At 50.8% G+C, this 27252-nt stretch overlaps 2 protein-coding genes across 2 annotated transcripts in view; one reads left to right on the forward strand and one right to left on the reverse strand.

Annotated features, from left to right (window-relative positions):
* Window positions 1–19792, forward strand: part of LOC123369117 (integrin alpha-D-like) — a 42656-nt gene extending 22864 nt beyond the window's left edge. The window contains exons 16-30 of the mRNA XM_045014478.1: window positions 9625–9782; window positions 9950–10104; window positions 10259–10390; window positions 10981–11054; window positions 12549–12690; window positions 12975–13085; window positions 14516–14595; window positions 14999–15082; window positions 15219–15297; window positions 16468–16575; window positions 16827–16910; window positions 17087–17200; window positions 17415–17507; window positions 17668–17778; window positions 17972–19792. Of these exons, the coding sequence (XP_044870413.1) occupies window positions 9625–9782; window positions 9950–10104; window positions 10259–10390; window positions 10981–11054; window positions 12549–12690; window positions 12975–13085; window positions 14516–14595; window positions 14999–15082; window positions 15219–15297; window positions 16468–16575; window positions 16827–16910; window positions 17087–17200; window positions 17415–17507; window positions 17668–17778; window positions 17972–18094 (1648 nt within the window). The 3' untranslated portion in view covers window positions 18095–19792. The remainder of the gene's footprint in view (window positions 1–9624; window positions 9783–9949; window positions 10105–10258; window positions 10391–10980; window positions 11055–12548; window positions 12691–12974; window positions 13086–14515; window positions 14596–14998; window positions 15083–15218; window positions 15298–16467; window positions 16576–16826; window positions 16911–17086; window positions 17201–17414; window positions 17508–17667; window positions 17779–17971) is intronic.
* LOC123369119 (integrin alpha-X-like) overlaps window positions 8806–27252 on the reverse strand; it is a 46372-nt gene continuing 27925 nt past the window's right edge. The window contains exon 28 of the mRNA XM_045014480.1: window positions 8806–11338. The gene's annotated coding sequence lies outside the window, so the exon portion shown is untranslated. The remainder of the gene's footprint in view (window positions 11339–27252) is intronic.

Below are 27252 nucleotides of genomic sequence, written 5' to 3' on the forward strand. Positions count from 1 at the left end.
TGATAAAAAAATAAACAACGAAATTAATAACATTTATCCGCCGACCGCCATTATGAACACAAATACACATTCTTTGAATGGGTCCAACTAAAATTCGAAACTGACCGACAGACAACTGATGTAGCCAATAGCGTTATTATGTATCATAATGACTTCACGGTTTTGTCAGTAAAACCAACATGGATTGTGCAATAGCGTCAATAAACGTCACTTACCTAGTTATACCTTACATTTTTTTTGCCACTTTTAGGGGCCCCCTTCCTTGCGGGGCCCCCTCCGGTCAGAGGGTACGGAGGGTGCTCGCTACACCTGTGATGCTTATTGTGTCGGCAGAGCGCGTCCACACTTGGTGCTCTACCATTGACAGTGAGAGCAGTGCACTGCGTGGGTACCTATCCTAGTGTGGGACTCGTCACATTCTGTAGCTAGGAGTTGTGGGAAGGTGGAGCGGATCACAGCGCCTCATGGGTGCTAGCTCAATGTCCCATGATGCTTTATTTTCTGTCCCAGCATTCCATGGTCCTCTGACCACTTTTGGTGGCATTTTTTAACATTTCCTGTTTACTGTGCACCCACAATCTCTACGTGAAAAGATGGATCCCACAATGCTCTCAACTGTTTTTATCACTTTTGTGAACACATCACAGCTGGTCATACAGTACATCATGAGCACCCAATCTGAACAGGAATCAGAATTGCCTGACCTGCTGTGTGCCATGGAAAGAAACAACACCAGATTACTTTTGGCATTCATGGAGCAGCTGAACATGGTGGATCATCACTTTTGGGCTCAGGAAACAAGCACTGAGTGGTGGGATCGCATCATTTACAGGTCTGGGATGACAGTTTGAGGCGCAAGTGGTGTTCTCATCTATCCTCCCTGTGGCAGGAAAAGGCCAGGGTAGAGACCGTCGAATCGTGGAAATCAACGAATGGCTACGCAGATGGTGTCGGAGAGAAGGGTTTGGATTCTTTGACCATGGGATGGTCTTCCAAGAAGAAGGATTGCTAGGCAGAGACGGGCTCCACCTCACGAAGAGAGGGAAGAGCATCTTTGCAAGCAGGCTGGCTAACCTAGTGAGGAGGGCTTTAAACTAGGTTCACCGGGGGAAGGAGACCAAAGCCCCGAGGTAAGTGGGGAAGTGGGATACCGGGAGGAAGCACAAGCAGGAGACTGCAAGTGGGGAGGACTCCTGTCTCAGACCGAGAAAGCGGGACAATCAGCGAGTTATCTTAAGTGCCTATATACAAATGCAAGAAGCCTGGGGAACAAGCAGGGAGAACTAGAAGTCCTGGCACAGTCAAGGAATTATGATGTAATTGGAATAACAGAGACTTGGTGGGATAACTCACATGATTGGAGTACTGTCATGGATGGATATAAACTGTTCAGGAAGGACAGGCAGGGCAGAAAAGGTGGGGGAGTTGCGTTGTATGTAAGAGAGCAGTATGACCGCTCAGAGCTCCAGTATGAAACTGCAGAAAAACCTGAGAGTCTCTGGATTAAATTTAGAAGTATGAACAACAAGGGTAATTGTTATACCAATATAATAAAAACCAGCAGGATCTTATTAAGAGGGATAAGGCAAAGATGCCACATTTATTGTAAATATAATAGTAAAGCAAAAGACAAAAGCAAACAACGTTGTTTTACTACTTATTTCTATCACTACTTATTTCTTATACACACACACACACACACATTTATTCACACAATCATTCATTCAGGTTCTGTATAGATGTTATAGTTACCAGCCTAGATGTTGCTCATGCCAAGTTACTGGCCAGGTATCTTGGTCATGAGGATGGAGCCGAGTCTGTGTCAGATGCATCTGATGCTCCTGGAGGCTGGCAGCAGAACCATAGACTTAAAGTCCTCAGTCTTTAGAGTCCAGTTTTATAGGAATTTATTCCTATGTCAGTTCCTGAGAGTTGCTTCATTTTGCTGTTGCTAAATCAATCAGCAGGTGGCTGGCTCCATGTTGTCAGATGCTTGTTTTTCCTTCCTTTGAGGTAGTGGGGGTCATCTGGTTGATCCCACTTGACACCTTCTTCAGCCAACACTGAATTATTCAGGCTGGTAACTCCCTAACCATTCATTCACATACATTCTCTATCTTAATCACATTTAGTTAACTGTCTCTTTACCTTTTGGGGTGTTACCAATTTATGTGAGACTCCCTGTCTTTTAACAAGCAAAGATAAAGTGAGATGAAAACTTACAGAGGGTGGGGGTCTTTATCTATACACTATAACAGCTACTGTTTTGGCTTACTTAGAGTTAATTAATGTTTAACAAGTTTTATACAAAGTATTTCTTTGAGCTTAACAAGTTTTATACCAAGTATCTCTTTGAGCAGGCTTCACACAGACACAGCTGCTAGCTTGCAGGTTAGAGGCTAAATGTTGGGAATAACAAATTTACTTCTAACATAAATCTTAAGTTATAAAGTATTAATTAACAATAAATCAATAAATCATTTCTCATATAAACCATGTTTAATATAAACCTTCTTTAATATCCCTACATAATGTAGTGGTGGGAGTCTGCTACAGACCACCGGACCAGGGGGATGAGGTGGACGAGGCTTTCTTCCAACAACTAACAGAAGTTGCTAGATCACAGGCCCTGGTTCTCATGGGTGACTTTAATCACTCCGATATCTGCTGGGAGAGAAATACAGCAGTGCAATCCAGGAAGTTTCTGGAAAGTGTAGGGGACAATTTCCTGGTGCAAGTGCTGGAGGAACCAACTAGGGGAAAAGCTCTTCTTGACCTGCTGCTCACAAACAGGGAAGAAATAGTAGAGGAAGCAATAGTGGATGGGAACCTGGGAGGCAGTGACCATGAGATGGTCGAGTTCAGGATCCTGACACAAGGAAGAAAGGAGAGCAGTAGAACAGAGACCCTGGACTTCAGAAAAGCAGACTTCGACTCCCTCAGGGAACTGATAGGCAAGGTCCCCTGGGAGAATAACATGACGAGGAAAGTAGTCGAGGAAAGCTGGCTGTATTTTAAAGAAACCTTATTGAGGTTGCAGGAACAAACCATCCCGATGTGTAGGCAGAAAAGTAAATATGGCAGGCGACCAGCTTGGCTTAACAGTGAAATCCTTGCTTGTCTTAAACACAAAAAAACAGCTTACAAGAAGTGGAAGATTGAACAAATAACCAGGGAGGAGTATAAAAGTATTGCTCAGGCATGCAGGAGTGAAATTAGGAAGGCCAAATCACACTTGGAGTTGCAGCTAGCCGGAGATGTTAGGAGTAACAAGAAGGGTTTCTTCAGGTATGTTAGCAACAAGAAGAAAGTCAAGGAAAGTGTGGGCCCCTTGCTGAATGAGGGAGGGAACCTAGTGACAGAGGATGTGGAGAAAGCTAATGTACTCAATGCTTTTTTTGCCTCTGACTTCACAGACAAGGTCAGCTCCCAGACAACTGCACTCTGCAGTACGGTATGGGGAGGAGGTGACCAGCTCTCTGTGGAGAAAGAAGTAGTTCGGGACTATTTAGAAAAGCTGGACGAGCACAAGTCCATGAGGATGCTAAAGGAGTTGGCCGATGAGATTGCAGAGCCATTGGCCATTATCTTTGAAAAATCATGGCGATCGGGGGAGGTCCCGGACGACTGGAAAAAAGCTAATGTAGTGCCCATCTTTAAAAAAGGGAAGAAGGAAAATCCAGGGAACTACAGGCCAGTCAGTCTCACCTCAGTCCCTGGAAAAATCATGGAACATGTCCTCAAGGAATCAATTCTGAACCACTTAAAGGAGGGGAAAGTGATCAGGAACAGTCAGCATGGATTCACCAAGGGCAAGTCATGCCTGACTAACCTAATTGCCTTCTATGATGAGATAACCGGCTCTGTGGATGAGGGGAAAGCAGTGGATGTGCTATTTCTGGACTTTAGCAAAGCTTTTGATACAGTCTCCCACAGTATTCTTGCCAGCAAGTTAAAGAAGTATGGGCTGGATGAATGGACGGTAAGGTGGATAGAAAACTGGCTAGATGGTCAGGCTCAAAGGGTAGTGATCAATGGTTCCATGTCTAGTTGGCAGCCGGTATCAAGTGGAGTGCCCCAAGGGTCGGTGCTGGGGCCGGTTTTATTCAATATCTTCATTAACGATCTGGAGGATGGTGTGGACTGCACCCTTAGCAAGTTTGCAGATGACACTAAACTGGGAGGAGTGGCTGATACGCTGGAGGGTAGGGATAGGATACAGAGGGATCTAGACAAATTAGAGGATTGGGCCAAAAGAAATATGATGAGGTTCAACAAGGACAAGTGCAGAGTCCTGCACTTAGGACGGAAGAATCCCATGCACTGCTACAGACTAGGGACCGAATGGCTGGGCAGCAGTTCTGCAGAAAAGGACCTAGGGGTTACGGTGGACGAAAAGCTGAATATGAGTCAACAGTGTGCCCTTGTTGCCAAGAAGGCTAATGGCATTTTGGGTTGTATAAGTAGGGGCATTTCCAGCAGATCGAGGGATGTGATCATTCCCCTCTACTCAGCACTGGTGAGGCCTCATTTGGAGTACTGTGTCCAGTTTTGGGCCCCACACTACAAGAAGGATGTGGATAAATTGGAGAGAGTCCAGCGGAGGGCAACAAAAATGATTAGGGGGCTGGAGCACATGACTTATGAGGAGAGGCTGAGGGAACTGGGATTGTTTATTCTGCAGAAGAGAAGAATGAGGGGGGATTTGACAGCTGCTTTCAACTACCTGAAAGGGGGTTCCAAAGATGATGGATCTAGACTGTTCTCAGTGGTAGAAGATGACAGAACAAGGAGTAATGGTCTCAAGTTGCAGACGGGGAGGTTTAGGTTGGACATTAGGAAAAACTTTTTCACTAGTAGGGTGGTGAAGAACTGGAATGGGTTACCTAGGGAGGTGGTGGAATCTCCTTCCTTGGAGGTTTTTAAGGTCAGGCTTGACAAAGCCCTGGCTGGGATGATTTAGTTGGGTTTGGTCCTGCTTTGAGCAGGGGGTTGGACTAGATGACCTCCTGAGGTCCCTTCCAACCCTGAGATTCTATGGTTCTATGAACTGTGACTGCAGAACTTTCAGATGCAGAAAGCCACCTTCCTGGAACTGTGTGTGGAGCTCACCTGAGCACTGTGGTGCAAGGACAGTGGATAACAAAATGAGAGCAGCCCTGTCAGTGGAGAAGTGTGTGGTGATTGCTTTGTGGAAACTGGCAATTCCAGACTGCTACCAGTCACTCACGAATCAGTTTGGAGTTGAGAAGTCGACCGTGGGTGCTGTGTTAACACAAGTGTGCAGGGGCATTAATCGCATCCTGGTATGAAGAACCATCACTCTTGGCAATGTGTGTGAAATAGTGGATGGCTTTGCAGACATGAGATTCGCAAACTGCAGCAGGGTGCACATTCCAATTTTGGCCCCGAACCATGTGATGGAGCACATCAATAGAAACGGGTACTTCTCCATGGTATTGCAGGTACTTGTTGATCACTGCAGCCATTTCACTGACATCAGGACAGGGTGGTCCAGGAAGGTGCATGATGCACGCCTCTTGAAGAACAGTGGTCTATACAGAAAGCTGCAAGCAGGGACTTCCTTTCCACACCAGAAGATTCCAGTGGGGGATGTTGAAATGCCCATAGTGATCCCCGGAAACCCAGCTTACCCCTTACTCCAATGGCTCATGAAGCCTTACACAGGAAACCGAGACAGCAGCAAGGAGCGCTTCAACAGTAGGATGAGTAGATGCAGAATGACCCTGGAATGTGCTTTGGCAGATTAAAAGTGCGCTGATGATGCCTTTATGGCAGGTTAAATCTGAGTGAGAAAAAGATTTCAAAGGTCATAGCTGACTGCCGCACACTCCATTATCTTCTGGAGGCTAAGGGTGAAAATTTCCCCTTGGGGGGAATGCTGCAGCAGATCACCTGGCTGCTAATTTTGAGCAGCCTGGTACCAGGGCTATTAGACTGGCACAGTGTGGGCGGGTGGGGGGGCAGTTTGAATCAGGGAGGCTTTGAGGCAAGATTTTGAGATTGTGAACCAGTAATGTGTATTTCTATACAGCAATCTGCCATGCTTCATTAAACTCAATTATCTTATTTGGCCTCACACTTGTGATTCTTAGCTGGGATTTGTAGTAAGCAAATTATTAGAATGCATGTATGTTACTAGCAGCAACGATCCCTATGTGAACACATGGGTAGTCAGTGAATGGCAGGGTTGGGGACACTAGCCCTTGCCGAACCCGCCCCTTCTGCTCAGGGCCCTAACCCTCCCATCCCTCCCCCTTCCCTGGGCTGCCTCACTGCCTCCACCCTTGGAGCACCAGGTGGAGGCTGCCCCCAGGCTCGGAGTGCTAGGCATGCAGCACACCCCATCCCAAGCCTCAGAGCACTTGGCGGGCAGGCAGTGTGCCCCCATAGCCTCAGCGCACTGGGCAGGTGTGCAGCATATTACCACTGAGCCCAAGAGTGGCAGGCAGGTGGGTAGTATGTCCCCCCCAGCCCAGGAGTGGTAGGCATGCAGGCACCATGTCTGTCCCCCAGTCCAGGAGTGATGGGCGAGGGGGCAGCTCATTTCCCCCCAGGCCTGGAGCACCAGTGGGGTGAGCAGTTCATTCTCCCTCAACCCCAGAGTGCCAGGCGGGCGGGAATCTTGCGCCTCCCCAACCCTGGAGCCCCAGGCGGACAACGCGCCCACCCCAGCCCCGGAGCACCTGACTGGCAGCGCAGCCCCCCAGCCCCTAGCGCCGGGCAGGTGATGCAAGCACCGGCTCCAGCTGGCTGCAGTCCGGCCCCTACTTGCCCGAGCCCCAGGCTGGGGCCCAGGCCAGGGGGAAGAGCCACAGCAGAGCACGGAGGGAAGCAGGAGGCAACCTGGGGGTGAAGCATGGGCAGGGCCGTGCAGGACTGTCTGGGGAGGCTCAGCCTTCCCCGGCCTTTGATACCCGCTGCCCATGCGTGTAGGACACATATAAAGATTGTTTCTCTTCCAGAGAGTTTGTTTTTATTAAATGCCAGTTAACACACACAGAAGGCTTGGTGGGAAGGGAGATAAGAGTGCAGGGCAGGGGAGGCTCTCATAGCTGTGTGTATGTCCAGCTATCAATTTGGAAGCTGCCTGAAGGGTTGGAGCGAATGGGATCCCGAGACATTCCGGGAAGTTGCAAGGAATGTTTGGGAGGAGTTTGGGGAGGGCAGGGAAAGCTGCTCTGTATCAGCCATGGGACGGGGGGGAAGAGTTAATCTGCATCTGTTCTGCCTGGAGTGTGATCAGGGACTTAGCATCTCTGTTTGCTCCTCCATCACTTTTATCATCCTCTCATGGGCCTTTAGAATGCGCTTCTCACACCCCTTTCTGTCCCGTCTTCCCATTTCTCTCAGCACCATGTGTTCTCTTCTTTCTGACTCAGGGGATTGGAGAACCTCTCTCAACCTGTCCTCCTCGCTCCACCTTGGTTGCTTCCTTATCTGGCGTAGGTGCTGTGCCAGTGTGTAGTGGGGGTTCCTTGAATGCCACATCTGCAGATGCACAAGAAACAATGCACAGAAGCATGATTGTTAGTTCATGCACAGCATTGAATTATTACAGTAAAATACACCTCTTGTAACATACCAATCACTGTCACAATGTCCCTTGGCAAGCGCACATCTCAACGAACACCTTAAATATGGTGAGTATGGCCTAGGTGAGGGGGTGGACATTCAAAATGGGGCAAAGGGTGTTAATACTTTCAAAGGATCAGTGAAGGCGACTGGGGACAATATTGTAAGTTGTGCCACCATTTTCCACAGGCAGGGGTCATTGAAGCTGATACCGCACTCCTGAGGGTAAGCAAAGGGCACATCTACTGCATGCGTCCAGGTTGAGACCTGGTCCCTATGCTGCTCACCCGTGTGCCTCTTTGGTCCCTGCACTAGTGATTGCCGAGTGGTGCGGGAAAGGAGGAAGAGACAAAGCAACTTTGCCAAGGAACCTTTGGCAGAGGATTGGCAAGTACCTCCAGGGAGTTTCCTAGAGATCTCTCTGGAGGATTCCCATGAAATCTGGGTGAGGATCAACACACTCTTCCACTGCACTGCTAAGCTGCACAGGGAAATGCACGGCACACAGGAACACAGCAAGTCTTGCACACTTCAATCTGTTCCTTCACCCACTACCACAGTATTCAGAGCAAAGGACAGCTGTCTGCCAGGTAATCGAGCAGTATCTGCTCAAAAAGATCACTTACCAGGGGTCTCCTCTCCTGCATTGTGCTCACTGGAGACGGACTGCTGGGTCTGGCTACACCCCTCCAGAGTGGAAAAGAGCTCCTGACTCACCGTGGTACGGGACGACCCTGATGTGGGATCCACAACGTCCTCCAACTTGAACTTCTTGTCCACGACTTCATCCTCAGGGTTAGGTTCACTTTCCATTGCCTCCCGTCCCACGAACGAGTCCATGGGGCTCTTGGCAATGGAAGTGGGGTCACCACAGAGGATGGTGCCCAACTCCTTGTAGAAGCAGCAGCTTTTGGGCACAACACCGGAGTGAGGGTTTGCCTCCCTCGCCTTCTGGTACACCTGCCTCAGCTCCTTTATCTTCACTCTGCACTGTGTCCCGATTTGTAGCTCTTCTCACAGAAGCCATGAGAAATGTGCCCATGGGTCTTGAAGTTCCTATGACTGGAGCGGAGCTAGGACTGGACCGATTCCTCTCACAATAAGGCTTCCTGCCTGTCTTGGCACCGCTCTGCACATGCCCTGGAAACAGTCAGCAAGTCTGGTTCCTAGGTTGGGGGGGCAGGAGGCTCCACATACCTCTCTTGCCCTCAGGCACCAACCCCCTCAGCGGTGCTGGAGCTGGTGCTCAGGGCAGGGGCAGTGCACGGAGCCCTGTGCCCCCCCCACCCTGGAGCTGGACCTTCTGGCCGCTTCCAGGGTGCAGGGTGGTGCCAGCCAGAACAGGTATGGACTAGCCTGCCTTAGAGCGGCAGCACCGCCAATTGGACTTTTAATGGCCCGGTCGGTGGTGCTGACAGGAGCCGCCAAGGTCCCTTTTCCACCGGTTGTTCCAGTTGAAAACCGGACACCTGGTCACCCTATCAGGAAGGGCATTGTGGGACACCTCCAGGAGGCCAATTATAGCGACATAACCAAGCACAGTCTTTACACTGGCACTTTGTCAACAAAACTTTGCCATGAAAAGCTCTGTGCCTCTCGTCGAGGTGGTTTTATGTTGTTGGCAAAACACGAGAGTTTTGTCGCCAAAAGTCACATTGCAGTGTGTGAACCTCCACTGTTTTGTGGACAAAAGCTGCCTTTTGTAGAAAAAAAACTACTGTGTAGACAAGGTCTTAGTATAGTGTGTGTGTGTCTGTGTGTGTGTGTGTGAGAGAGAGAGAGAGAGAGAGAGAGAGAGAGAGAGAGAGAGAGACTGGTGCCCCCTGCTGAATAATGGCACAACGACAGCTCTGTTGCTCCCTTCTCTGCCCCCCAGGAACTCCTCTAGCAGAGCTGCGTGTCCATAACCTGTCTCCCTGGGGTGCTGTGAGCACATACAGGCTGGGTGGGAGGCTCTGTGGAGGGAGGGGGCCTTGCCCCATTGCAGAGAGCAGCTGGGTGATGGTTCTGTTCCCCCCCCCATGGCAGGTCCCGGCCGGTGCTCAGAGTCAGGGTCTCCATCAGCTTCCAGCCCCCAACCATCCCCACCTCGGCCTTCAACTGCCAGGGGCAGGAGCAGCTCAACACGGAGGCCAGCAGGGCAGAGGTCTGCTTCACCGTCACTAAGAGCACCATGGACAGCCTAGGTCAGACCAAACCCACCCCCTGCTCCCCTCCCTCCTGAGCCAACTAGTCTCCTGATCTGAGGATGGATCAGAGCCAGCGCCTCCTAGTGGGGAAAGGCCTCGTGTCCCATTTCCACTTGAGGTTCCTGTTCTCAATTTCTCTATCCTTCGTTTCTCCTCCCCTGTAGGCAACAATATCTCCGGCACCATCCAGTACAGCCTGGCCCTGGAACCCCGGCGGACGAAGATCCGAGCCGCCTTCGACTCTACCGGCCCCTTCCTGAGCAGGGAGCTGCAGCTCGGCATCGAGACGAGATGTGAGACGTACCGGATAACGTTACCTGTGAGTGTGTGTGGGGGGGTCCTGTCTCCTTTCCCTCCCACTGTGTCTGCCCCTCGCTCCCAAATCACCCAGAGAACAATCCTCTCTCCTGGTTGCACCCAGCCCCCACCCCCCTTACCCTTCAGGGTCCCAATGTGTCACTCTGTCTCCCCAGCTCTGTCCAGAGGACACTGTGAGCCCCATCACCCTGCGTCTCAACTACACCCTGATGGGGGAGCCCATCGCTGCTGCCGGCCGCCTCACACCCATCCTGAGCGAGGACTCTGTGCCAGTGTCTGCAGGCTCGGTAAGGTGCCAGAGCCAGGCCCCGTGCTGGGTCTACTGCAGGGATCGAACCAGTGACCGTGGGATTTGAAAACAGAGTCTGGAAATTAAGAGGCAGCAGCAGCCTCTAAAACCCCTTTACACAGTGTAGCCGCTAGAGGGCAACAAAGATGGATGCTGAATTTGCCTTGGCATCTCTCCTCTGTGGGAACACTTGAACCTCTCCTCAGAGCTGCCAACATTTCTGTCCAAAACACAAAATATTTTCATTAAAAAATGATTTTTGCTGGACAATTTTCAATATTTATTCTGGCCAGGGCCCCCTAGAGGGGACAGACCCCAAGTCCTGTTCCCCATCCCCCCGAGCCAGCCAGTCCTCCAGCCGTGGCACTCCTAGAAGTGTGAAACTGCTGCTGGGCAGAGAGTGAGGAGGAAGAGTGTTTCTCGGGGGTTGGGGGGCTGATGATGGGTTTAGCTGTCCCCCGGTGCAGGGGACTGGCAGGTGCTGGGGTAATGGGAGGGTCCCTGGGTCCCTGCGTTGTCATTCTGGCAGGTGGTGCTGCAGCCCCCTCCCCACCCACTCTGATCCTACTCCCCTGGGTCTCCCCCCAGCTCCCGTTTCAGAAGGACTGTGGCACGGATGACCGCTGCGATGACCAGTTAGAAATCTCCTTCAATTTCTCTGGGTAAATCACTGAATCCTCCCCTGAAAGCACCTACCACTGTGGGACCCATCCGGCTTGATGACGCCTCAGATCTTCAACATCCAGCTGGGGATGTTGTCAGATGTCCAGTGCTGATGGATCCTGGGTGGGGGGTGTGAAGGGTTGCGCCCCCCGCTTCGGGCTGCCCCTTGATGTACTGGGGTACCACTGAGCCTGCCGGTTCCACCAGCCTGGGCTCCCTATCACTGTTCTGCTGAGCCAGGCCCTCCAGCCTCCAGCACACACCCAGCTAGGGACACACCCAGCTGTAGAAAGACACAGACACTGAAATCAGTTCTGCCTGGGAAGACTCAGCTTGGGAATTGCCCAGCACTCAGGAACACCTTCAGAAGTGTAAACCCAAAATTATATTGTCTTGCACTGCACAGAAAACTGTACAGTGTAAGCTCATGAAAATCGCCCCCTCCCTCAATGTGGAGGAAGATCTGCACAGCTTTTTGCCCCCCCAGTTATGAATTACACAAACTGGTTTAGAGAAAACAAGCACAAGGTTAATGACTACAAAGGACAGATTTTAAGTGATTATAAGGGATAGAAAACAGATCAAAGCAGATTACTGAGCAAATAAAACAAACTCGCAAACTACGCTTAATACACGAAAGAAACTGGCTACAAGTGGTAATTTCTCACCCTAAATGTTTTTTAAGCAGGTAGCAAAGTTTCTTGTAGACAAACCGCTCTTGCTTGCAGCTTAGCCCCCCAGATATTCCTGCCACAGGCCAGACACCTTCTAGCCCAGGTCCAGTCCTTTCTTCCCCAGATCAGTCTTAGGTATTTTCAGCAGCATCTTGGGCAGGGATTCAGTGGAGATCCGGCCCTGATAAACTCACTTCCCTGCCTTATATAGGATTTACATATGGCGGGAATCCTTTGTTTCCCGGTTTGATCCCCATCCCCTATTTGTGGGAAAATACTAGCATTCTAAGATGGAGTCCAGTACCAGGAGACATGATCACATGACCCTGCAGTGTCAAAGCAGCCATAAATCCTCCAGAAGACTTCACAGGAAGGTTGCAGATTAGCATCTTCAAAATCCTACTGTTCTCCCTAATGACAGATTGACTAATCAGCCAGCCAGACTGCATTTTGTCTGGTGGGTGTTCCGCAGGTGCAAACCCACTTGTAATTGTTACATAGTCAATATTCCTAACTTCAGATACAGAAATGATACATGCATAGAAATAGGACAATCACATGCAGTAAATCATCACTTTTCCAATGATACCACATGGGACCCATCTTGCATAAAATACAAATTAGTTATGCCATATTCATATCACAACAATATCTCTGTGAAGAATATGGGGCGTAGTGTCACAGGCTGCACTGCTGTGGGGAAGATGCACCGCTGGAAGCTCACAGCGCTGGGCTCTCCAGCTGGGCACTGCCAGAGGAAGTTCACAGAGCAGCCAGGGCACTGCCCTGAGGAAGCTCACCCCTTTCTCTCCCCCTTAGCTTGAGCACCCTGGTGATGGGAGTCAACCCCGAACTCAACACCACCGTTTCCATCCAGAACCGTGGGGAGAATTCCTACAGCACCACGGTGCAGTTCTTCTACCCGGCCGCGCTGTCCTACCGCCGGGTCCTGCTGATCCAGGTACCCCAACGCGCACCGGGCATGAGGGGCAGCCTCTGCAGGGGGCTCCGTGCTGCAGGGAGTGGACAGGGATCTCAGCAGGAGGCACTATGCTATAGGGAGTGGGCAGGGGGCTCTTCAGGGGTGCTGAGCTGTAGAGGTGGGTGGAGGGCTTGGTAGGGAGTGCTGAGCTGCAGGGAGTGGGTGGGAGGCTCGGCAGGGAGTGCTGAGCTGCAGGGAGTGGATGGGGGCTAGGCCGGGGCACTGTGGGCTGCGTCTCTCACTGGCTGGTCCCCTGTGCTCAGTCTAACAGGACTGTGGCCGTTAAGTGCAGCTCGGCCGTGGGCTCCGAGGAGCAGACTCAGAGAAACAGCACCTGCCACATCAGCCACCCCGTCTTCTGGAGTGGAGCTGAGGTAAGGACAGGCCCTGGCCTCAACCCTGGCCTCAACCCTGGCCTGTGAACTCCCCAGGTGTGAACTAGGGTTTCCAGGTGTCCTATTTTTTAAGGGAACACCCGGTCGAATAGGAACCCTGGCAGCTCCGATCAGCACCGCTGACCGGGCTGTTATAAATCTGGTTGGTGGAGCAGCGAGTCTTAATCAGGCTCCCTGCCTGCCCTTGCTCCTCAAGGCTCCGGGAAGTGACTGTCATGTCTCTGCAGGGGTGATGAGGGAAGCGCCGTGTGCTGCCCACACCCCAGCACTGGCTCCGCAGCTCCCTTTGGCTGGGAACCGTAGCAAATGGGAGCTGTAGGGGTGGCGCCTGTGGGCTTTCACAGCAGGCACTGCACAGAGCTGCCTGCCTGCACCTCCGCCTAGCGGCCCGTACCTTCTGGGAGCAGCATGGAGCCAGGGCAGGCAGGAAGCCTGCCTTAACCCCACTGTGCTGGTGACCTGGAGCCGCCTGAGGCCAGCATAGCCCGGCGGAGCCCAAACCCTAACCCCCCTCCTGAACCCCAGCCCCCTGCTCCAGGTTAGAAACCCCTCCTGCACCCTAACTCCTTCCCAGACCGTGCACACCCACCCCCACCCCAACACCCTGCCCAGCCCTGAGCCCCCTTCTGCACCCAAACTCTCTCCCAGAGCCCGTACCCTGAACATCCTCCCACACCCCAACACCCTGCCCAGCCCTGAGCCCTCTCCCACACCCTGAACTCCTTTTTCCTGGCCCCACCCCAGAGCCCGCATCCCCAGCTCCTTCCCCAGCCCAGTCAAAGTGAGTGTGTGGGGGCAGAGAGCCACTGAGGTGGGGGGGGGGGGGGCTGGAGTGAGTGGCTGCAGGGCCTACGAGAACGGGAGGGGCAGGGGAGGGGCCTTGGGGCAGGGGCGGGACAAGAGTGTTTGGTTTTGTGCCATTAGAAAGCTGGTAACCCTAGTGTGAGCCCAGCTGGGAGCAGAGAGGGGCAGTTCCCTGGGGTCAGCCCAGGCTGTGACAAGGGATGTGCTGGGGAAAGCGCCCTGGGGAGCCCGGCGAGTCAGTGCAAACAGAGCCCTGAGGTCACTCCAGGGCTGGGGTCAGGCCCTGCCGGGGCTGCAAACCAAGGGCCAGACCTGTGGGGCTGGAAATCAGGCCTCACGGGGGCAGAGAGGGGAGGGGCTGTCCCTTAATAGGATGGTTAATGGGGTGTTGTCATGGCATGAAGCGGGTTGAGGTCTGTGGATCCCAAACCGCATTAGCGCTGTCTGTGGCCAGGGGCAGGGTCGTGTTAACACCTTTGCCTCCCTGGGCCCATTTATTCCATCTAAGTTCATACAACAGACCCCCTGATCCCCTGTGCCTGCCCCGCCCCCGCAGTCTTTGGCAGTTCCCCAGGCCCTGACACTCATCCCACGGTGTTTTCCAGGCCGTTTTCGTCACCACCTTCGACGTCTCCTCTGAGGCCGACCTGGGGGGCAGGCTGCAGATCACGGCCAAGGCCAGCAGGTGAGGGGGCTGGGCAGGGCCGGGGGGTGGATTAGGGTTTTGTGGGGCCCCTGTGCCAGAGCAAATGGGGGACCCTCCCAACCTCTTCTCTCTGCATTCCCTCCCCCCGCCCCTGTTCTCCCAGCTTTCCACCCGGGGAGCTCGGTGGGGCTCAGGGAGCAGCAGGAGAGCCGGGCAGGCGGAGCGGGACGGGACACAGGGCCACCCATTTTTCCAGGGGCCCCTAATTGGCTGGGGTCCCTGGGCAGAAGCCCCATTGGCTAATCCACCACTGGGGGTGGGGGCAGTTGGAGGGGGCCGTGCACAGAGCAGGGCCAGGCAGAGGCCTGTGGTGCAGCCTCCCTGCACAGTTACCTGCCTGCATCTCCTCACATCTCTCCCCTTTGCCCTCCCCTCCCCCCAGTGACAATGGCGGCCCCATCACTGAGCGCATGATTCACCGGGCGGAGCTGCCGGTCAAGTACGGCATCTTCATCATCCTCACCAGGTAGGTCAGTGCGGAGATGGGTGGGGGGAAGCGCCCCCTGCTGGGCCCCCTGTTCCCTGCAGAACAGCGCCCCCACGCAACACCACTCAGCAGCCCCATCCATCTCTCTCCTGCCTTCCATCCTTTCCTCCCCCAGCCTCGAGGAGTCGACCACGTACGTCAACTTCTCCGCCGAGGAGGCAGGGACAAGTGTGCCAGTGACACATCGGTACGAGGTGAGGCTGGCGGCACAGAGTGTGAGGGGGGAGATGGGTCTCAGAGCAGCTTCCAGTGAGTTTCCCAGGTACTAGAGCCCCCTAGGGCCGTCAACTTTCAATTCACATAAAACTGAACACTCCTGCCCTGCCCCTGCCCTGAGGCCCCTCCTCACACTCACTCCATCCCCCCTCCCTCCATCGCTCACTTTCACCAGTCTGGGGCAGGGGTTTGGGAGAGGGTGAGGGCTCCAGCTGGGGGTGCAGGCTCTGGGGTGGGGCCAGGAATGAGGGGTTTGGGGTGAGTGAGGGGGCTCCAGGCTGAGGCAGGGGGTTGGGTGCCGTGGGGGGGGTCTGGGCTGTGGGCTGGGTAGGTGGTATCCAGGAGGGGCCAGGAATGAGGAGTTCAGGGTGTGGGAGAGGGCTCCAGGCTGGGGAAGGGGTTGGGGTGCAGGGGGGCTGAGGGCTCCAGCTGGGGGGTGTAGGCTCTGATCTAGAGACAATGATTAGCTGTTTGGGGTACAGAAGGGGACTCAGGGATGGGGAAAGAGGGTTGGACTGTTGGGGGGTTGGGGTCCCAACGGCACTTTCCACAGCTCCCAGAAGCGGCCGCCAGGTCCCTGCAGCCCCTAGATGATTGGACAGCCAGGAAGACTCCATGAGTAGCCCTCGTGCCTACAGGTGCCAACCCTGCAGCTCCCATTGGTCGCAGTTCCTGGCCAATGGGAGCTCTGGAGCCAGCCCTCAGGGCAGGGACAGCGCTCAGAGCCTCCCTGGCCACCCATACATCTGCGGGCTGCAGGGACCTCGCGGCCGCATCCAGGAGCTGCGTGGAGCTGGGGCAGGCAGGGAGCCATCTTAGCCCCAGTCCCCTCCTGCGCCGCTGAACCACCTGGGTCCCTTTTCGACCAGGCGTTTCAGCCAAAAACCGGATGCCTGGCAACCCTAGAGCCACCTCTGCGAGGGATCCCTGTATGTACAGCCCCAGAGCCCCTCCCCAGAGGCAGAACTGCCTGAATGGGATCTAGTGGATTAAAGCACAGAGGGGGAGGGGTGGGCAGGGAGCCAGGACTCCTGGGTTCTATCCCAGCTCTGGCAGGGCAGTGGGATCTGAGGGTTAGAGCAGGGGCTGGGGATCAGAGCTCCTGGGTTCTCTTCCTGCGTGCCCTATGGAGAGTCTGTTTCTTTCAGGTGAAGAACCTGCGGCAGCGAAGCATCCCCATCTCGGTCACGTTCCAGTTCCCCGTGGAGCTGAGCGGGGTCCGGGTGTGGGACGCCTCTGAGGTCGTCCCCTCCAAGGTACCTGCCTCTCCCTGCCCGTGTGTGTGTGTGAGATGGGCCCAGTGACACCTGCTCTGCTCTACAGCGCCCCCTGCTGGGACAGGCTGCCTAGGGGGGATAGGCCACATGTTCTCCTGGCCCCCCCCCAACTTCCTGCAGCCAGCCGGTTACCTACCAAGGGGCTGGATTGTAGCCAGCGCCCCCTAGAGGGGAAATGCCCCATGTCCCCTTCCCGACCCTATTAACATCATGTCTCTCTCCCTCCATAGCCCCAGCTGGCTCAGTGCATCAGTGAGGCTGAAACGCCCGGTTCGAAGGACTTTGTGAAGCAGATGAGCGAGCGCCCCCTGCTGGTGAGTATAGGCTGATGCGGGTCCCACCAACCCCTTCCCCTCACAACTAACACAGACAGCGAGTGGGGAGCTGGGCTGGGTGAGGGACCCCTGCTATAAACAGACCCAGACCCTCATGGCCATGCTGAGCCCCTACCCACGCCCTGCCTCACCCCGCGATATCCTTCCACCCCCAGGACTGCTCTGTGGCCACCTGTAAGAAGATCCGGTGCAGAATCGCCTCCCTGGAAATGCAGCAGCCACTGGAGTTCATGATGAAAGGGAACGTCAGCTTCCAGTGGGTCTCCCAGGTACGAGAGCTGCCTCTGCCTCCCAGCACCGGGCAAGAGATCTCCCCAAGTGAACAGCCCCTGAGCCCCTCCCCAGAGGTGGCTGCATCTCAGTGCCGGGCAAGGGATTGTCCCTGTGTGAACAGCCTGTAAATTGCTCTGGGTCCCCCTGGGCTGATGCTCTGGGCTGGTTTGTGTCATTTCCGGTCAGGGACGGTGAATTTCTCTGTTCCAGACTCAGCAGCAGAAAGTGAGTCTGGTGAGCGAGGCCCGGATTGAATACGAGGAGGAGAAATACACCCAGAAGGAGGGATTCATCCAGCGCCAGGTACCAGAGTGACTGTGCCCGGGATAAAGAGAGCATCGGCTAGTGGTTAGAGCTGGGAGCTGTTCCTGCTCTGGGAGGAAGTGGGGTCTGGGGATTTAGAGGAGGGCGGGTGATGGTGCCAGGACTCCTGGGTCCCCATCTCACAGCTCCTCTCCCCCAGGTGCAGACGGTGGTGGAGCGCTCCGAGGTCTATAACTACCTGCCCATCATCGTGGGCAGCAGCGTGGGGGGCCTGGTCCTGCTGGCTCTCATCACCGCAGCCCTCTACAAGGTGAGTGGGGCAGGGCTCGGACCCCTCCCCCACTGCCCATCACCCTGGGGGCGGGGCCTGTGGTTCTCCCAGCTGTTGGGGGAGGAACAAGGGTTTTTCCTTCGGAGGTTCCCACAGCTTGTCCCTCCTGCTCCTCCACCATGAGCCTGTGTCTGTCTGGCTCTCACCATCTCCCCTCTTTGTCTCCTTCCAGCTCGGTTTCTTCAAGCGCCGGTACAAGCAGACGATGGAGGACACTGTGAAGGGCGAGGGGCCTGGCCCAACTCAGAGTGCCACTGCTGGCAACCCCCCTGCTTCCGATGCCCCCAAACAATAGCCCCCCATGCGCCAATGCCCCCAGCTTTGCCTCCCTCTGGGTTGCCCCAAATCCACCCCCGCCCCTTTATGTTGCCACCTCCAAGATGCAGAAAAATTGGTCACTGGCCACCGTCCCACCATCAAAACACGTCCTAGTGCCAACTAGAGCCAATCGTTACTCAGATTAGGCCTAGCCGAATTCTCTTTGTCTTTTTATAATTTTGATGGAGAACACTGAAGTTTATTTTAGGTATTTTTTAAAAGTTCCATCAATTTAAATTTTGATGTGGAAAATTATGGGTTTTAAGTATCTTTTCCCCCTGTTTTTATCAATTTAAATTATCCCAGTTGTAGGAATTTGTCTGTGTGTGGAGGGGTTCGGGCAATATCTGGAGGTCAGACAATGATTTAATGGCAGTAAAGGTTGAGATTAAAAAGTTAAAGCTTTATAATTATGCTTGGAAGGATAGATTTATCTCAGAAAATGTATTCACCACACGCACACAAGCTGCTGGCAAAATATTTCCATTGCTAATAATCGAAATTTGCAGATAAGCGTTAAATTTGAGGAAATTGACTTTATAACTATTCAAACACAAATTATTAACATCACATGTCAAAATATACAAAGTTTGACCTTTTTAAAATGAACGAATTTTAAAATTTTATCATTAGAATTAAGGTTTGATCCTCACAGGAATTTTCCATAACTGAAAATTTAAATCAATAAAAATTGAAAAACAAATGGTTAGAAATAAACATTGATACTGTCTGTGGAAGTTACTTAAAAATAGCATTCTGCCAAGCCTATTTATAACCTTTAAAACCACAAATTGTCAACATCACATGAAAATGTACAAAGTAATTATCCTGAAAGCTGCCCCAAGGACACCGGCATGGCCACAGTTTTCTACACAGTGTGGTGGGTTTTTAATAAGCTCTCCAGGAGCATTGTTTGTTCTTTGTCTAGATTAACATTTGGATTGTTATCGCCGGACACGTTGTGCCATTGGTTTGTACCCGTGTGCGGTGAAACTGATGGTTGCTGACAATTACCACTAAAAATCTCGTTGTCCCGAGCTACTTAAAACGCAGTATGAGCAGGCAACAAAAACGACCACCAAAACCCCAAGCCCCTCTCTGTGTATTTCTTCGTTCTGTTAGGGAATGACAGATCCTCGGAGCTGCCTGTTCTCCTACCCCAGTGTGGAAGTAGAGAAAAGGATAAAGGGAATTTGAACGCAGATATCTTAACTTCTAGGAATAAAGTAAGAGTCAGGCTAACACTAGCTCTAATAACACGTGATTTCAAGGCAGGGCCTAGGCAAGTGGAAAGCGAATAGGAAAAAACTGTAAGAGATACTGTTTTTTGACCTTGTGTTCGATAAGAATGGAATACAGACTCTAGCAGGAACTGCTGAGAAAAGTAAGATATCAGAAGGAATCTGTATAAACAAGATGCGGTTGTTGATTATTATTGTCTGTACCAAAAGGTATAAATGCTTGCCCTAATTGTTTATCTAATGGCGACCTGCCTAGGACGGGGGAAACCCTGTCCGGGTGTATTCTCCCCTTGCAAGTGTCAGGAAAATAAACTGTCTCTGACTTGTTGCAACCAACCTGAGAGTGAAGACTCTGTTTTCTTCCACAATTTTGGTGCTGTGACTCGGATGGCAATGCCCGACTGAGACAGCGACAACTACTGCGGACTGTTCCTCTTTGAACCCCAAGGCACCAATCAAGAGGTAAGAGACCTTTTGAAATCTCTACTGGGGTGTCATAGGAGGACTGCCTATGGGGATGTCTGTCCCTTTGGGGTTTACGCCATCCGAATTTATTGATTTTGCAACAAGATCAGATGCAGAGTGGTTCTGAGGAATTTGTTGCCGCCTCCAATTAAGGTGAGTTATTGCACTTCTGAGGAATAACTTTTGCCACCCTCAGTAAGGTTAATGCACCGGTGCTGAGGGGTTTTTGCCACTTCAATTAAGGGAAAGTTCGATTGAGTCCGGACATAAAGAATTAAAGTTTAAGATTATTATTAAATAAGATTCATCTAGATACGGGGAATGAATGCGTGTGCGTTAATGAATGAACGGGGGTATGAGCCGCTGACCAGGTCTAAGACTTAAGCTGACTCCAGCCGCCCCAGGGCTACCCCATGTGGGAGTTCTGAAAGCAAGGGGGGGTCAGCTGAACCTTGTGACCCAGCGGAGAGGTTTCCCACTAGTCGGTTGGACCCCGTGACCCAGTGGACCCTTTTTCCTGTGAGAGAGTAAGAATTTTCGTTTAGCTTATGCGCTGCTGACCTAGTGGACAGGGCACACCCCGGTGTGATTGGAAAATGAGGGGGGGGACAGACAGTGTAAGAATTTTCCCACACCGTCAAAGGGAACCCCTGCATACTATATGTATGTGCATTATGGTCCTAGGACCTGCAGGTATTTAGAACATTGGAATTTTTACATGCGTGATAATCCATCTAAACAATTACCACTAGAAGGTACCTTTGATCTAGATAAAATCATATACCTCAGAGGAACCCTTACATCACCAAAAGCCTCTAACACACAGTGGCAGCAATTTGTCTATTGGTGGGAGGAAGCTACAAAGAGACTCCATGAGTCTCGAGTGCGGCGTCTGAAGGACTCCCAGGAAAAATTTAAAAACTCAAGTACAAGATTTGAAAACTAAATGCAAAGCATCCGGATGCCTCCCTACCCAAACCACTTCATCAACCCCCTCGGCTCCTTTATATCCCCAATTAGTTAAGGCTGAAAGGGAGGCGGGAAAGGAACGGGTTAATCTGAAAATTCAGCTTGGCCTAGAGATAGAGAGAAAGCTGCTCTGCGTTCAAGGTCAAGAACCAACACAGTCTGTCTTGCTCTCCATGCCAAGCACCAAAAAACCCAGCTGGCTGTGAAACATATAGACAGAGGCAAAACAAAGGCAACACAAGTTCCAGGACTGAGGTTACATTTGCAAAGGTTGGCCGCCCAGTGAGACCCAACAGTCTGCCTTTGCGAGCCTGGAGCCGGTGTGGTTTGGGGATGCTGAAGAAGCCACAGGCAGCCGGCTTGGACTGGAATACTGAGCAAGAGAGACCCCAGGGTGAAAAAACCCAAGAGCAGAAGCAAGTTGGAGATTTTTTGCAGCGTACCTCTGGACAACCTGTGCACAGGATAACCTCCCGTCTACCTCTCTCTCTCTGTCTCTCCTACCCCTGGGCGTGGCCAGCCCGGGCAGTGTGTTTGTGAGTATGAAAAAAATAAAAAAAACGTTGGAGGTGGGTCTACCCCCAGTCGTAGCAGGATCAGGCAGTAAGAGGAGTTGGGGAAAAGGGAAGAGATGTGTACCTGACAGCTAGAGAAAACTGAACAGTTAAAACACCAATTGGCCGTGCATTCTGTCCAGGTGGTAAGCCTCACGGGGGAGGACTCAGGTAGCCTTGTGAGTGAGAATGTTTAAGAGCAGGACCAGAAGGGGTGGGGAAGACCACCCTCCTTGCTCATATTGGTAGTGGAACAAAGCCTGTGCCCATGGAAAGGGACGGTGCAGCAAGGAAAAAAGGATCGGGCGCAGACAGGCAGGCAGAGAAGAAAAAGAAAATGGAAAACCGGTTGGAAGCCTTGAGGGGTACGGCGGCAGGACTAAGGGAAAGCAGTAAGTATGGGCATGGGGAATTTAAACCCCTGGACTAATAATTTGGATGGTAAAATTTGAGTTGATTGGGATGTCGTTTTGGGGAAATAAGCAAGTGATTTAAGGAAACAGTAAGAAGTTAACGCTGTAGTTGCTGGAGGGAATTATCAGTTGGATTTTGTAAAAAACGCTAAAAAGAAAAAGAATTCTTGGTTTCTTTGCAGCCATTCTGAAGGAAAACTGGGCCCTTTTCCAAAGAAATGTCTGTAAATAAATCCAGGCAAAGAGATTATTTAATTAAAATCATTTGACTATGAACACTTTAGTTGGATTAGAAAAAACATACTGGGTGTCTATTGGAATTTAACCACCCCAAATGAATGAAAGGAATGTCAAGGAAAAGAACATGTGTGGTGTATATTGTAAAAGGGGTGAGGAAGATGCAAATATGCAATGCTACTTAATTAAAATCCTATTAGGCTCCAAGGGGCTACAATAGGTGGTGTGTTTTTAATTGTGTCCCTTTTAAGTAAAAGTTTAACCTGTGAATGGCTTTGGATCTGAAAGCGAGCCAGAAAGCGTCTGTGTGCTAATGCAAATTACCTAATTGATAAGGTAGAAGCCACTGAAACCTGGCCTACCTATGAAACAAACACAGAAAAATATGGGGGTAATTCCTCTGTTTTGCCTGCAATCAGCAAGGGTATTTGTATAAGAAAGAAATATTTTAAACAAGGACTGATCGCCCCAGAAGGGGTAGAAATATGTTTTTGTCTTTTAGAAAATTAGAGAAAGCTAATGCCAGCGGAGGAGCAATCCAACATACCATGCATTTACTGGCACAAGAGAAACTGTGTTCTGTGTCCTTGTGGTGTTCTGTCTTATGGCTAGAATTGTTGTGTTTAGTTTTCTACAGGACAGCCTAGTTCAAAACCAAATGGAAGGGTTAGAGCTAAATGCGGATACTTCTTTTATCCAACTTGGAATACAAAGTGGTTTGGATACTATCAAAAAATATTAAGGTTTTAATATACGTGACAGAGGCTGCACCACAAGCTGAGAAATGTTCTTGGAGTGCTGTTGGGTGCACTTTACACCCTGATCACCTTTGGTGGTCCCTGGATGGCAGCCTGGTTACGCCTCAGGTGCTCTTGCCCTATTTGCTCGGGTGCACCACTGGATGGCACACATGTGGAAATGGGGGATAATTGCTGCAGTTAATGAGATTGGTATGCACCTAATTTTGATTTTCCTGGTTGTTGGGTGTTTTCCATCTCTGTAATCTTAGATCTGCTGTTTTTCTTCCTGCTGCCCTTGCTATTTTGCAGGCCTGTGCAGCTGGATTTCTTTCGGGCACATTCAAGCCCCCGTCTTTCTCGGCTGTCAGACAAGTCTCGGCTATGAGCAGTGTCCTTGGGCGGGAGCCAGCGTCTTGTCTTCGGACTGAGTTTGCTAGCTGCAGTGTTGAATTCATTCGTTCTCTGCTGCTTCTTTCTTCTTCTTCTCTTCCCCCCCCCCCCCTCGGCCTCTCATACCTGCAAAGGAAACTTCCACTTTCCACTCACACACCTTTGACCCTCCCCAAAATGCTTGGCAATGCTTGCAACAGGGTTGGCCACATACACTGCTGATTTGCCTTTCCTGGAGAGTCACTGAGGGAGGAGGGTCAGCAACATATTATTGGGAAAGCAGTTAAAGCTAGAAAAGCAGCACATCCCTTGGGGTCCTTTTGTAAATATTCAGATTGATTTTATTCAAATTTCTAAATGATGTAACTATGAGTATATGTTAGTATTTGATGTTTTTCAAGCTGGGTTGAAGCCTTCCCCTGCAGAAGGGCAGACACCAAGTCCGTTGTGAAAATTTTGCTTAAGGATTTCATTCCAAGGTTTGGCATACCTGTGAGTATCAACAGTGATCGTGGTTGTCATAAACAGATAGTTAAGGGTTAATGTCTCTTTTACCTGTAAAGGGTTAACAAACTCAGTGAACCTGATGGACACCTGACCAGAGGACCAATCAAGGGACAAGATAATTTCAAATATCTGTGGAGGGAAGTCTTTGTTTGTGTTCTTTGTTTTGGGGGTTGTTCTCTCTTGGGATTAAGAGAGGCCAGACGTACATCCAGGCTCTCCAAGCTTCCTGAAATATTTCCTTCTATTCAGTATAGTGAGTATTAGCAAGGCGGATTAGTTTTGTGATTAATTTCTGTATTTGCAAATGTGTGTTTGCTGGAGAAATATCTTTATTTCTGTTTGCTGTTACTTTTGATTATTCTGAGAAAGGGGGGTGGGGGGGGAAGTCCCTCTAGGTTTATAAGCTAGACCCTGTAATATTTTTCATCCTGGTGTTACAGAGATAGTGTTACTTTCTTTCTTTCTTTTAATAAAATCTTTCCTTTTAAGAACCTGATTGATTTCTTCCCTTGTTTGGAACCTCAGGGGAAGAGGAGGGGGGAAGGTGAATCCCTCTTTGTTTTGATTCAAGGAGTTTGAATCAAGGTGATCTCTCCCGACGGCTAAGGGAGGAGGAGGTGGGGGAATGGGCTATTTCCCTTAGTGTTAAGATCCAAGGAGTTTGGATCGGTGTTCCCCCGGGAAAGTTTTGGGGGAACAGGGAGTGTGCTAGACACTGGAATTTCTAGCTGGTGGCAGCATTACCAGCTCTAAACTAGAATGTAGTTTAGAGGAGCCCATGCAGGTCCCCATCTTGTGGACGCTAAAGTTCCAAGTGGGGAATAAACCTATGATAGTGGTACTCATTTTACTGGACAGATTGTAAACGACTGAATTGTCGAGTAAGCACTGAATTAGTTACAGCACATTCTTTTTGTGTAAATTAGTATGTACACACCTACATGTGTTAGAACACCCCAAAAACCCTTATTAAGTAATAAAAACAGTCATTCTGTTAGTAAACCCACACTACCTATTGTGCACAGCATTACGCATATCACACAGACATTTTGACCTTGAAAATATATTTCTTTGCAACAATCTGTTGCCACAAATATCCCTGACAAATCTCCCGGCAATTCTCAGGGGAGGGGGGAAGGGGTCATAAGCCAGGGCTTGTTTATGCAGGTGGGAAAGGAAGGGAGGAGGACATAACATTTCTTTTACCTTCTTTCATACAAAGGGAATTATTCAACAGCTACATTTCTCATGCAGCTGCATTCTTATTCATTTTTACAAGCAACGGGCAAGGGAAAATATGGCAACTTATTTATTAAACAAAGAACTACAGCCTTCTTACGCCTTTGTCCCCCAATGCCATGTCAGAACATTAGCAGCTTCCCATGTCTGTTTGTTAACCCTCACATATACCAACACTCCTCCACTCTCTTCAAAGCAGGGCCCAGGCACTCCTCCTTCTCGCACACTGAACGGAGGGGCATTCAGGCTGGAGGCCCTGGCTCCAGCTAGCCTGATAGCATGATCCATGGATCATGATCCATGGATCATGCTACGAGTAGAAAGAGAAGGCAGTTTGTTGGTGTCACTAGGCATGACTCTAGGTAACTCAGGAGGGTGGAAAACCACAGTGTCAATGAAGCCTCTCTGTAGTAGGCCTGAATAAACCAAAGCGCTTCCATGTTTGAACTTTAATCGACCTAACAGGCCAGCAACAGAGAATGGTTATCAGTTGCAACACCTGTACCAGAAGGTAATAATGAGGCCTGCTATAATGAGGCCTGCTTGCTCCTGGCTAAGGGGCAAAATAACAGATCAAAGAAAGTAAGACAAGATAACGGTTCACAGAAGAGTTACTAACGAGCTAGATTGGTGGTTGCCAAGTATGACTTAACTGCTTAATGTAATTGCTACTGCAAAGTGTATTTGCTACATGGGAATGAAAGGTCGGGGGAGAGGGGGAGATAGAAGAGGCTTAGCTAAAGTTATGTATAAAAAGAGAAAAGCTGTTTGTAGTGGTGTGCTTGATTTGAGACGTGCCTGTCTCCTAGCATATTTGAGATCTCAAATAAACTTTGTCTGCTTCTCCACCTTGGTGTGTTTATTGGAGCGAAGCACACCGGGCAATGAACCACTGTTGCTGTCTCGGGCACTCGGTGCCGGCAACAAGTTCATAAATGGGTAAGCCACCGAATTTATAAATATGGTGTCATAAATATAAAGGGAAGGGTAACAGCCGTTATGTATGCAGTAACATAAAATCCCTCCTGGCCAGAGGTACAGAATCCCCTTACCTGTCACAGCCCAATGGACTCACAAGTGGGAGAAGGTGGTAAATCCCTCCACAGGTTTAATATGCAGCAGGTTGTAAAATCCCCAGACCCTCATTCCGTGGCTTGAGGACACAGTTCAGGGAGTAGGGGGGTCCCCAAAACAAATTCCCTGCCTGACTAACTAAAAGATGGTGCCCTTACAAACTCCACGAATGATCCTCAGGTTCAGAGATGACTCTGGACTCCTGGGTCACTGCAGAGGGGCTGATCTTTGCAGGCTGAGATCCTCGTCAGGCTGCGTCAGTCCCAGGATTTCCCCTCACCCCAAAGGGGGGTGCAGGGCTCAAGGTGCAGGTTACACAACTACACTAAAATCCAAATTGTCGTCTCCTAGCCCAGCGTCCAGACACACTCCCAGCAGGCAGCAGCCCTGGACTAGCAGCCAGGGCAGAGCTGACCATGTGGTGACTGGTCTCCCCTAGGGAGCTGGGGGGTGAACTCAGCCTGGCTGGGGAAGTTTCCCAGCAAAACTCTACAAACTGTGAATCATCAGTGGAGAAGGAAAAACCCAGCTGAGGGATCTGCGGTCAGGTCTCTAGAGGCCAGTTCCCAGGGGGAACCCTGCATGCAGGCCTGGGACTCACCAGCTCCCCACACAGCCAGTCCTGCCCTTGCCCTGGCTGGCTCCAGCCTCTCCAAAATGGCTTCTCCCCTTTCCTGAGGTCCCTGGGAGGGGCATCTCACTCCCTATTGGTTGCCTTGGCTCCCCCTCCCTGAGCTGCCAGAAGACAGAGCCCCAGGAATCTAGGTAATTTCCATGGGGGTTACACTTTTATAACACCACAACTATTACTTTTTGGCATTTTTACAACTCCCAACCATTTACTTCCTTCCAAACTTTGTAGTATTGATTTTTATAAAGGCTACTTGTAACTCTTCATTCACTTTAAATGACTTACTTGTGCATACAATTCTTTAAGGTGGTACATTTTGCCTGTAATGATGTAGCCACCTAGTAAATCCGTGCAACACAGCTGCCCTACCCTGTGCTTCCTTTACCTTGGGATTCTTTAAAAAGGCAGTAAAACATTTGTCTCTCTGGTCACCCACGGACATTTCACTTAATTTTTTTAAATGAAATGCAGCAGACTTCTGTCATGCTTTGTCCAAACAAACTTTTCACTAAGTATCCAAAGTACCATCCATTAAAACTTCAGAAAACCAAAAGTGTGAGAGAGGGGATGGGCAGGAGGGGGAGGCAGAGAGAGAGAGAGAGAGAGAGAGAGAAATGGGGGCCGGGGAACAAGAAGTTTGCTTTAAGGCATCTACTTGACCCTTGAGGGTCAGGT

This window comes from Mauremys mutica, chromosome 4, assembly GCF_020497125.1.
Source record: "Mauremys mutica isolate MM-2020 ecotype Southern chromosome 4, ASM2049712v1, whole genome shotgun sequence".
In the NCBI taxonomy this organism is placed as follows: domain Eukaryota; kingdom Metazoa; phylum Chordata; order Testudines; family Geoemydidae; genus Mauremys; species Mauremys mutica.